Consider the following 11,212-nt stretch of genomic DNA (forward strand, 5'->3'; position numbering starts at 1 on the left):
AGCGTTAAGAAGAAAAATGCGGAAAACCCCTAAAAATTGAAAAGGCCGTAATTCCGTCAAAAATCAATGAAGCGGAACGAAATGCAAACTTGATCTGTAACTCATCAAGATACACTCACATACCAAAAATCAGCTCAATATCTGCTAGCGTTTAGGAAAAAAGTGCGGAAAACCAAGTGGGACAGACTGACAGACAGACAGAGGGACAGACAGACAGACGGACGGACAGACTCAGAGGAAACCTATAGTCCCCTCCGGTTTCACCGGTAGGGGACTAATAAATGAATAAAAATGATATTTTCTTGATCTCTATTTAAAATTTTCAATACATTTTGTTGTATCAATTTTACAAATCCGTAAAATGAATTGATTAGTAAGAAAAACAATCTATGATTATGTAATTTGTTGAAAAAACAAGTATTCTGAGAGTATTGCATTAGCAATACTAGTCCCCTACCGGCAAGTGTAATCTGGTTCCCGTTAAGAATTGAAAATGCCATAATTTCGTCAAAAATCAATGAAGCGGGACGAAATGCAAACTTGATCTATAACTAATCAAGGTAAAGTCACATACCAAAGATCAGCTCAATATCTGAAAGCGTTTAGAAGAAAATTGCGGAAAACCCCTAAAAATTGAAAAGGCCGTCATTCCGTTAAAAATCAATGAAGCGGGACGAAATGCAAACTTGATCTATAACTAATCAAGGTTAAGTCACATACCAAAGATCAGCTCAATATCTGAAAGCGTTTAGAAGAAAATTGCGGAAAACCCCTAAAAATTGAAAAGGCCGTAATTCCGTCAAAAATCAATGAAGCGGAACGAAATGCAAACTTGATCTGTAACTCATCAAGATACACTCACATACCAAAAATCAGCTCAATATCTGCAAGCGTTTAGGAAAAAAGTGCGGAAAACCAAGTGGGACAGACTGACAGACAGACAGACAGACTCAGAGGAAACCTATAGTCCCCTCCGATTTCACCGGTAGGGGACTAATAAATGACATGTCCTTTATGCACCTGCTTAGCCAAGTGATGTGTCTCTTTGACTAATGTACACATCTATATTTCTAGAACTTCTTTTGATTTTTCTCTTTACATAAATCTGGCAAATTTGTCGAATCGGATTATTTTTTTCATGCTCTTGCAAGAAAGAATATTTATGTCCAAGATGACCAGAGACAAGGAGAAGAAGAAAAGTCTTACCAAACCCGAAACCCATTTCGGAGGGTGGGGCAACTTTTCTAAGGAAATGACACATTATTTATTTGCCATCTGCAAGTGCCCCTTTTCATCTAAATGACCGTCCTCTAACATGCACGCAAATACTTATAGGAGCCTTGTTTGCTTTGAGCACCAAGAACATCTCGTTCATTTTCAACACGATACAGACGAAATCTTGACCAATGAAATCCTTCGTAACAAAATTAATAATACGCAATCTTCGAATACAATGCAAATGAAAAAATTATCGAATACAAATAAGAAATTGTACAATACAAATAAGAAATTATACAATACAAATAAGAAATTATACAATGCAAATGATTTTTTTACAATACAAATGGGAAATATAGAATATAAATAAAAAATTATTCAATACAAATGAAAAATTATATAATACAGATTGAAAATTATAGAATACAAATAAAAATTATACAATATAAATGGAAAATTATAGAATACAAATGAAAAATATACAATGCAAATGGAAAAGATCGAATATTGCTACGTTTGACTTGCCATAATATATAAAGAACAACATCGGACAGTTTTTATTCGCTTGACTTAAATACGTTGATTGTTTTAATTTCGTTTTCCAGATCAGACAGATATTTATTTGTTCCAAGTTTTAAAGGCTACACTAAATAAATGCATACAAAATGTCTTTCCATACAAAAATTAGAAAATAAGTTCAATTATCTTTCTTTTTTTTAAATTTAATTTTATTTCTTTTCAATTGATGTATAAAGTTTTCAAAAGAATTCCATAAACAAATTGTACAAGTGTTGCTTAGTTTTTGCAATTGAGATTTTAAAAAATGTGAGTGATTTCAAAAATGCCGAAAGTCATTCATTATTAAAAAAAAAAGGGGGGGGGATACTTTAAAATACATTTTCTCTAGTAACAAATGATGATAAGTGATTTACTTCATGCCACCTTTGAAAGATTGATAGTAATGGGGCAAAGGATTCGCAGACAATCGACTCCAAAACAAACACCAGCCGGCTTAATTACGACAGTGTATAGAGAGCTAATTTCTGCTTCCAAAAATAAAACTGCACGCGCAGCTGCGATTTCTTAAGTAGACAACTGGTGAAAGTTTTTTAACATAAAATTACGTATGTTTGCTTGGCATCTTCATTTCATTGCAAAAGCTGTGTACAGCAGTATGGCGGATTTTGCAGCCTGGATACAGCGCCACCTGTCGAGGATACAGGAAGACTTCGATGAGGTTGACAAGGACAAGAGTGGGTCGCTGGACTTCCCCGAGGTCTGTAATGTGTTACAGAGGTCAGGGTTCAAGGGAACACAGGATGAGGCAAAGGTAGGTACAAAATTCTCTGCCACGCCCCTGAAAACTTTGGACATTTTTTGCGATTTCAAGATCTTTTTTTTCAAATTTAAGTAAAATACACATGTATATGTATAACATGTCATATTTTAGAGGATATTCCAGTCTCTGGATGTGGACAAGAATAACAAAATATCAAAAGATGAATTTGTGAAATCTATGGCCAACGTCCCAAAAATAGACTTCAAGTGAGTATCAAAAATTCAAAAAGTTATAACACTTCTCACATTTTAACTGCAGAATAGCAAAGAATATTGGTATTTTAAAAAATGTATTTAAGTAACACTTTTTAACATCAATGCAGACTTAAGAAGCAGAAGTTCTGTGGTATAGCCAGTAAAATAAACATTGAGTAAATGATCCTCGCCTCATGAATCAGGCTCCTATATAGTGTGCAACATTGCAGATGTTTGGCAAATGCTACTAATTCATAATGAAACAATCATCATTCTGTCGATACACGGACAGTTTACCGTTTTACGGCATCTTTATTCCATAACATAACATTCCTTGTAATTCTTTCTTTTCTGGACATTTTTGAGTCTTGGGTATAGATAATTGTTTTGCGAATGAAGGAAAATTTAATGCTGCGCGATACCTAGTGTTAAAATCGAAAGAAAATTAAAGAAAAATCAGCAAACAATTAACAAGTGATATATTACAAACTTCTACAGTTGATTCATTAGTATGTCTGACTGATTTTTGTATCTTATTCTCAATTATCAATAATACATCCTACACGAGCTGTTTTTTTTTTATGTTACCTCGTTAAAATGTTCAATAAAAAATTTGATTTGGTTGGAAGAACAATAAATCTTTGCCTTTAAATAACACCTCCACACAAACATCTGACTGCCTTTAAACAGCATATTTATATAAGTTTTTGAGGTTATTTAAACTCACATTATATATGATGCCAAAAAGGTGCTTATGATTCTACGGTTATTTTATATATTACTCATTTATATTAATCATCTCTTGGGTTGAAATCTTGCACGATAAAGCGAATTTTCTTTTCTTTAGACAAATCGTACTTCGGCGAGCTTTCCGGAAGTTGGATAAGGACGGAAGTGGATTTCTGACACGTGACGAGATTTTGGATGCGGTTAGCAATGAAGCGGAAATTGACGTGTCCGCCGAAAAAATCTCTGAGATGCTCATCTATCTCGTCAAAGACGATGACAAGAAGGTTACGTCATGTTTATATCTAAGAAATTAAGAGACTGGAACTAAGCAATACTCTCGCAACACCACATACCGCATGTTGATACTGATGCCTGTGACTACCACACGCTTAATTTGAATTCAAACTCAAGGGTTCACTTAGTAATTCAAATTTTTGTTGTAAAAAAGTATTCATATTTAAGCCATCATATTTACTTTATAAAAAGATTGAGGTAGAATTATAATCCTTTGATTTAAACTGTATATTCCTAGCGTCACCTTTGTAAAAAAAATCTCTTACAGATAGACTATGAAGAGTTTTTGAAATTATGGAACGTAAAATCTACAACACCCGTCATGCGATCACTGTTCCAGAAGTTGGACACAGACGGAAGCGGAAAGGTAGACCGGAAGGAGCTGTTAGATGGTCTTCACAAAGACAGCGAGCTTCATTTACAGGCGCCGAAAATCGCGGACATCCTGATCAAATGGAGCAAAAATCACACGGGGCCTTTATCTTACGAAGAATTTCTCAAAGCGTACGAAAGTGTGTGATATACAAGGACCACACTTCTTCCAGATATGTATAAACATATATAAACATCATTGTTATGTTGACTTTCAGATTTATTATATTGATATCTGATCCATATATACTATGATAATGTAACTGTTATTTGAAATTACATCGAAAAGAAATGAGAGCTGTTTTGCAGTGCGTTTGAGGATGTTTTGGGCCAGGTTCCTTTCTGGAAGACGAAACACTTAATTTTGCTTAAATTTCTTCTGTTTTGCATTGATTTCTGTGAAACTTGTGTATTTATACAAATGCATGTATATGCTGTTTTTTGTCGACGTCGAGAAAAGCTGATTCATTTTGCACGATCTCATTGAAATTGATTAATAAACTTCAGAGAAACACTGCTATTCAACAATGAAACCGCACAATATGCTTCCTCGAAACTCGACTGAATTAACTTCCATGGTGTGTATAATAAATCCTTAGAATTATGCTCAAACCGTCACATTTCAGACGACACTAGATAACTTGAAATACTTTGAAAACTCCCGCAGTCCGATTCTTCCGAGTCCTCATTGACTGTGTTAACATCTACCTGTATCCTTATTGTTTTCTCCTCCGAACTCTTAAAATCTGTCATTTTTTCCTCCACTTTCTCCCTTAAATCCACGAAAGCTTTATTCCCTGTTACATCGTCTATTCTTGACTCCACATGGAGTCCCAGGTATGATTTTGCCTTTTTCCGTCTTGAGAAAGCACGTGATATATCTTTTATACGATTCCATGACGGCTTTCGTGACTTCCGGACCCCACCGCTATGGCGTTCCCGAGACATCATCACCGGAAGAGCCATCACACTAGCTATGCCTCTTCCCAGAGCACTTCCGGTGTTTCGGTCGTTCCGGCTTTTCCACTGTAAATCTAGATTCCCGAGCGTTCTATATACAGCATTTAGTTCACGCTCCTTTGTGCATCGTGTTCTTGTTTTTTCGATGTCTCTTAAAAACGAATTAACCTGCTTATCTTCCTCATCGTGATTTCTGGAAAGTCCGCGTAAAAACCCGAGGAGCAATACACCAAAAACAGCACCCCCGTACACCATAACAACAGATACTGTGAACTTCATAGCGCCCTCAGCGTCCGTCGTCCTGTCGTACACTAAACCTGTTATATTTGTTGCATTGCTCATACTTTCTTGTTGAACATGAATCGTTTTTTTCAGTTCAAATAAGCGACATTGCATCCTCTAGGACCATTCGAGTACCAATCGTTCAGATATCGTTTTTTGCAGTTCACATCACATTCTCTAAGACCATTTCACCAATCGTTCAGAGATTAAATTAGATTGGATTAGGCCATCACAGGTGATATTTTTAATATTACCAACACCTCCTACATCACGCCCCTCTGTCATGGTATATATTATTCATGGACTCTTAAACTTTTCGGCAAGACGGACAAGAAACTTGATAAAACGATCACGTCCACTTCTCGAAAGGGTTCATTACTTTCCTTTAATGTTCTTGAAATTGCAAACTTTATCCGTTTTGAGACTTCGTTTTACAGGCACCGAATTCATAGTTGTTTAGCCGGGAGATTTAGAGCGTTAGACGTTCATAATCACTTTAAAGTTCTTTTCAGGTTTTAATACCCCTCCAAATGGATATATTTGAAGATTTAAAGGGTAGTTTCTATAATATGTAATATAAACACATAATATGTCTGAAAACCACATCAGGGGGTATTAATTAAGGATAAAATAATGCTGTGATTTGAATTTATCGACCGGGATCAATAGTTCTTAAAGAAATTGTAAAATGCCATTTTTTGTTTATTGCACACAAAAAAATTGCATCCTGGTGTGTTTTGCATTTTTTAAGCTTGTGAAGATGATAATAGACATTATTTGAATTCATGTCAAAGCCTCTCTGAAAGTCATATTTAGTGCTTAACGGTTAAACGTATTCATAGTTGCTTACAAAGTCTTTAAATTTATAATACAGATATTTGAATCATGAAACAGGTTGGTGTAACATTCCCCCAACAGCAGCGGGGGGGGGGGGGGGATATAGCATCTATCTGTTTGGAAAGGTTTTACCCCTACATAAACAGTATTCATTTTACATCACAACAAGTTTTAAAATCCTTCATTATACGTATGGATAAGATTATCCGTCTTTATTTTATTAGTATCTTAATATAAAATATCTAGAACTTTTTTCTTTCAAATATTAATTCATGTATTTTTTTTAAATAACATAAGACTTTTTCATAGTGTAAGTTCAAACATTTGAAGTTAAAGTAATTTTCAAATTACACGTTATTAGCACGCAGAGTATCGCTTATATATCTAAGAATTAATCCATTAGAAGTTGGTTGATCTTTAAGGAGAAAGTGTATGGCTCTTGGTGCACCAATATCGTTTAAATCTTGTGAATATTATGTAGCTAAATGCGAAATATTTATCGCAGGGGCATGATACAAGAAGTCGTCTTATCTCTCGTTCTGTCTATATAACTCTATCACGATTTACCTTTTAACTTCTCACTAAGTCACAATGAGACAACTGTTGGTGATAGTCCTAGCTGTCGGGGCTTTGGGTATGTGAGGGTATCGATATTTCTACTTCTTAACGTAATATTTATTAATTTTAATTAGCACAAATTAATGGTTTCAAACACCTTGCATCCATCCCAATTCCTTTTTTTTTTATATATAAGTGAGGGGTTAAACTTCTGAAAATGTCTAATACTAATAATTTTCTTCTAAAAAAAAAATTATATTCAGTTGATTTTGCTAAAGTATTGATAAGTTAAAGGGAAGGGTCTGTTGATATAATCTCGGGGTCAATACATTTATTGGAATCAATTTTTGAAAGAACCAAGTCAAAGCGTAAAAAACTGAATAAAAAAGAACTTTTCAATATTTTAAGGGGTTGGGGGGCATATAAATCCTACCAGAATTTGAATGTACATAAAAAAAGAAATATACTGATGTAGGGACTTAACTGATTTCTATGCTTCAGAAAAAAAAAATTAAGCCTACAGTGTTTACAAAATGATGTTATGTAGCACTATTTTTTTCGATTGTTAATTCGGATAATTTGGCTCGAATAAAACAATATTAATCTCATTACGGAACTACATGTATAATTATTATATAACTGAAAAAAGAATTATTTCTAGCACTTGTTATTGCTGAGAGATGCAGTCACGTGGATTCTTGTAAAGTGACTCTCTGTCCAAATAATTCCACGCACCTGTCCTGTCATAGCGGTCGTTGTACATGTGACGCTTCACAGAGTAAGTACCTGATCGTCCCTCTCATACATTAAAGCTGAACACGAATCATAAATAGGCATACGCCATATCAGATTGACCATCTTCGATATCAGCACTGGGGTATACCCTTCGCATTCGTTACACCTGACTGCTTTATTGTCACGGGTACCGGCGTGGAATTACGTGCTGGTTATCTTACATTTCCTTTGTTTACAATTTATAACGTTTATTTTTTTTTTATACTGCATTGACCTGTGCAAAAGTTGTAGGTTTTCTTTCTCTCCTGCCATGGGAGAAGTAAACATTTTTGTCGCTACCGAGTGTTTCACAATAGCTATGTAGCATACCTCTGTTCACACAGGTGACAACTAGGGGCCCTCAGATATAACTACTGAATAAAAGAATATTATTCTTTTTTTTCTTCTTTGTACATTCTTACTTTTAGCTTCAATTATTAATTTATTATGTATTCACCCTGACCTTGATCTAGGGAGAGGGCTAAAATAGGCTGAGCCTGCTGCCCAATCCTATTCATTTCTGTGAATAAAATATTGTTTAAATTAAAGAATATTGCGGACAAATTCCTTTTACTAATCGTGTTCAGCTTTAAGTGAAATATTGGATAAAGCTTAACTATACCATTCTTTAAAGGAATAATGGTAATTTATTCTAGTAAGAGTTATCTCTCTTGTGAGGTCATTTAACCTCAAATCTCTCTCCTGGTTGTAGTAATTTGAAAGGGGGGAAGGGGTACTCTATACGTTCAAAAATCTTTATTTTATTGTCATAAATGGGAATAAAAGGAGTAATTCAATTTTCAACTCCCTTGAGATGTGGATATGATCGTGTTCATATGTTACATCTACATGAACCAATACGCAAAAAATAAATGTGCCCCCCCCCCCCCCCAAATCAATCTCTCTCATTGACCTTGCGGTGTTTTAAATGTAATATGTAAGAGTCAAATAATAATAATTTTTTTTATTCCCATACCAAACTAGAAATATGTCCATAGGACATGAATGCCCCGCCGAAGGTATATTAGAAATGCAACATGAAAATTTGTATTAGTGTATGAAATTTGATGAGAATATCTTGAATAGTTTCTTTAAAATTAAAATCTAAAAAGTTGGATATAGATGATAAATTCTCACCAAATTATGTATAAGTGCTTAAGCTTACATAAATATATCTTAAATGGTTTCTTTAAAATTAAGCAAAATGCAAATTTAAGAAAAGTGAGGTCAAGGTCACAGGAAAGCTCAAGGTCAAACGGTTTTGATGCAGTTGAATAGTTCTCACAAATACATAAGCATATTAAGTTTGATAAAAATATTTTGAATGGTTTATTTAAAACTGAGCTAAACACTAATTCAAAATAAATGAATTTAAGGTAAAAGGAAAGGTCAAGGTCAAAAAATGTTGATGCAGTTGAATAGCTTACATCAGTATACACTTATCCACTGGCTGTGAGTGGGATAGCTCTTTTATCAAACCCGTGACAGGAACTATTCCCCGAGGGCTTGCCCGAGGGAAATAGTTCCTGTCAAGGGTTTGATGAAAGAGCTATCCCACTCACAGCCAGTGGATAAGCGTTTTATTATACTGATGTACATCATAATTTCTAAGGGTTGGATTTACCTGATACTACAGTTCGATAGTAAAAACATGAAAAAAAAAATAATTATAAAAGTTTTGAACAAGTATTTGGAATAAGATAACACTGTTAGAATGAGCTGAAATCCTGATGACGTCACAATGCTACTGAAGTCAGGATGACATCATAAGTCTATAGATTGATTACAGGAAATCAAACTTGGCGGCAAAACTTGCATGAAAATTTTCCGAGGGGTGGATAGCAAAAACTATACCCCGGGGTATAGTTTTGCTATGTGTGGAAATTTTGAGACTATAAAGATAGTTAGTTTACCTTCTTAACTTTATATAGGAAACATTTTAACAGAAGTATAATAATCAATATTAGCATATGAAGTTTGATAAAAAAAAAGATATGAATGGTTTCTTTAAAACTGAGTTAAACACAATTTGAGAAAAGTGAGGTCAAGGTCAAAGGAAAGGTCATGGTAAAAAATATTGATGCAGTTGAATAGATTACATCAGTATGTATCAGCATATGAAGTTTGACACTAATTTAAGAAAAGTGAGGTCAAGATCAAAGGAAAGGTAAAGGTCAAAAATGTTGATGCAGTTGAATAGCACTCATCAGTATGTCTCAGCATATATAAAGTTTGATAACACTATATTGAATGTTTTTTTTAAAAGTGAGATAAACACCAATTTAAGAACAGTGAGGTCAAGGTCAAAGGAAAGGTCAAGGTCAAAAAGTATTGTTGCAGTTGAAAAGCTCTCATCAGTATGTATCAACATATGAAGTTTGATAAAAATATCTCAAATGATTTCATTAAAAATGAGCTAAACACTAATTCAAGAAAAGTGAGGTCAAGGTCAAAAGAAAGGTCAAGGTAAAAAAATGTTGATGCAGTTGAATAGCTTACATCAGTATGTATCAATATATGAAGTTTGATTACACTATCTTGAATGGTATCTTTAAAACTGAGCTAAACACTAATTTAAGAAAAGTGAGGTCAAGGTCAACGGAAAGGTCAAGGTCAAAAAATGTTGATGCAGTTGCATAGCTCTCATCAATATCTATCAGCATATGAAGTTTGATAAAAATATCTTGGATAGTTTCTTTGAAACTGAGCTTTGAACAGAGCTAAACGCAAAGCATGACGAAAAGACAGAAGGACGGAAGACGGACTTGACAAACACTATATGCCCCTGCCATATTCATGGCAGGGCATAAAAATGTTGATGCAGTTGCATAGCTCTCATCAATATCTATCAGCATATTAAGTTTGATACAAATATCTTTGATAGTTTCTTTGAAACTGAGCTTTGAACAGAGCTAAATGCAAAGCGCGACGGAAAGACAGACAGGACGGAAGGATGGAAGACGGACATGACAAACACTATATGCCCCGGCCATATTCATGGCGGGGCATAAAAATTTAAACTGGCATGCATTTAAAATAGACCTGGGTAATTAAAATGTGGAGTTATTTTACAGCATGCAGCGATATACTGGACTGTGCAGCCATTGGTCGTTGTCATGACAGCAAGTACCATTATCACTGCGTGGAGACTGTGTGCAAATGTATCCCCGACTACATTGGAAAATAAATACTCAAACACTTCTTACATTGACCTGTGATGTGTACTACATGTTGATTTAGCATATTCTTGGTAAATGATATCATAATCAGCCTACAATACAATAAATGAAATTAATGAGGCACACACAAATTACCATAGGACAAGATGTTACACACCACAATGTCATAAGCAATCTGTGTCAAATATGGGTTTCAATATTTCTTGAACTTGTTCAATTGACCTTGGATACAGGTTATACTTATTGTTTCTTTATGAACTGATAATGTTTCTCCAATACAAGAAATTGCCATGACAGAAATTATACATTTTTTAACCACTGAACCTTGTACAAATGGCCCTGGGTCAAGGCCATGACACCTCAGGTCATAAATAATGCTTGTCAAGTTGTGTGTGGCATAAACTCCATTAGAAAGTTACTGAAGGACAGAATAATAAACTTTTTCTGCCAGTGACCTTGACCTTGAACCTGCCAAA

The 11,212-nt window shown here is 34.5% G+C and overlaps 2 protein-coding genes across 2 annotated transcripts; both read left to right on the plus strand.

Annotated features, from left to right (window-relative positions):
• Positions 1 to 2,288: 2,288 nt before the first annotated feature.
• On the plus strand, positions 2,289 to 4,660 carry LOC133201338 (squidulin-like). Its single transcript, XM_061337143.1, has 4 exons — positions 2,289 to 2,548; positions 2,669 to 2,763; positions 3,599 to 3,764; positions 4,043 to 4,660. The coding sequence occupies exons 1-4, from the start codon at positions 2,345 to 2,347 to the stop codon at positions 4,292 to 4,294; spliced, it is 717 nt and encodes a 238-aa protein (XP_061193127.1). The 5' UTR covers positions 2,289 to 2,344; the 3' UTR covers positions 4,295 to 4,660.
• A 1,963-nt stretch (positions 4,661 to 6,623) lies between these two features.
• LOC133201339 (serine protease inhibitor Cvsi-1-like) lies at positions 6,624 to 10,748 on the plus strand. The gene is made up of 3 exons (XM_061337144.1): positions 6,624 to 6,859; positions 7,445 to 7,561; positions 10,632 to 10,748. The coding sequence occupies exons 1-3, from the start codon at positions 6,817 to 6,819 to the stop codon at positions 10,742 to 10,744; spliced, it is 273 nt and encodes a 90-aa protein (XP_061193128.1). The 5' UTR covers positions 6,624 to 6,816; the 3' UTR covers positions 10,745 to 10,748.
• The last annotated feature ends 464 nt before the right edge of the window (positions 10,749 to 11,212 follow it).

The sequence above is a fragment of the Saccostrea echinata genome, unplaced genomic scaffold (genome assembly GCF_033153115.1).
Source record: "Saccostrea echinata isolate AGI-Se365-2 ecotype Australia unplaced genomic scaffold, CSIRO_AGI_Sech_v1 ptg000043l, whole genome shotgun sequence".
Lineage (NCBI taxonomy): Eukaryota > Metazoa > Mollusca > Bivalvia > Ostreida > Ostreidae > Saccostrea > Saccostrea echinata.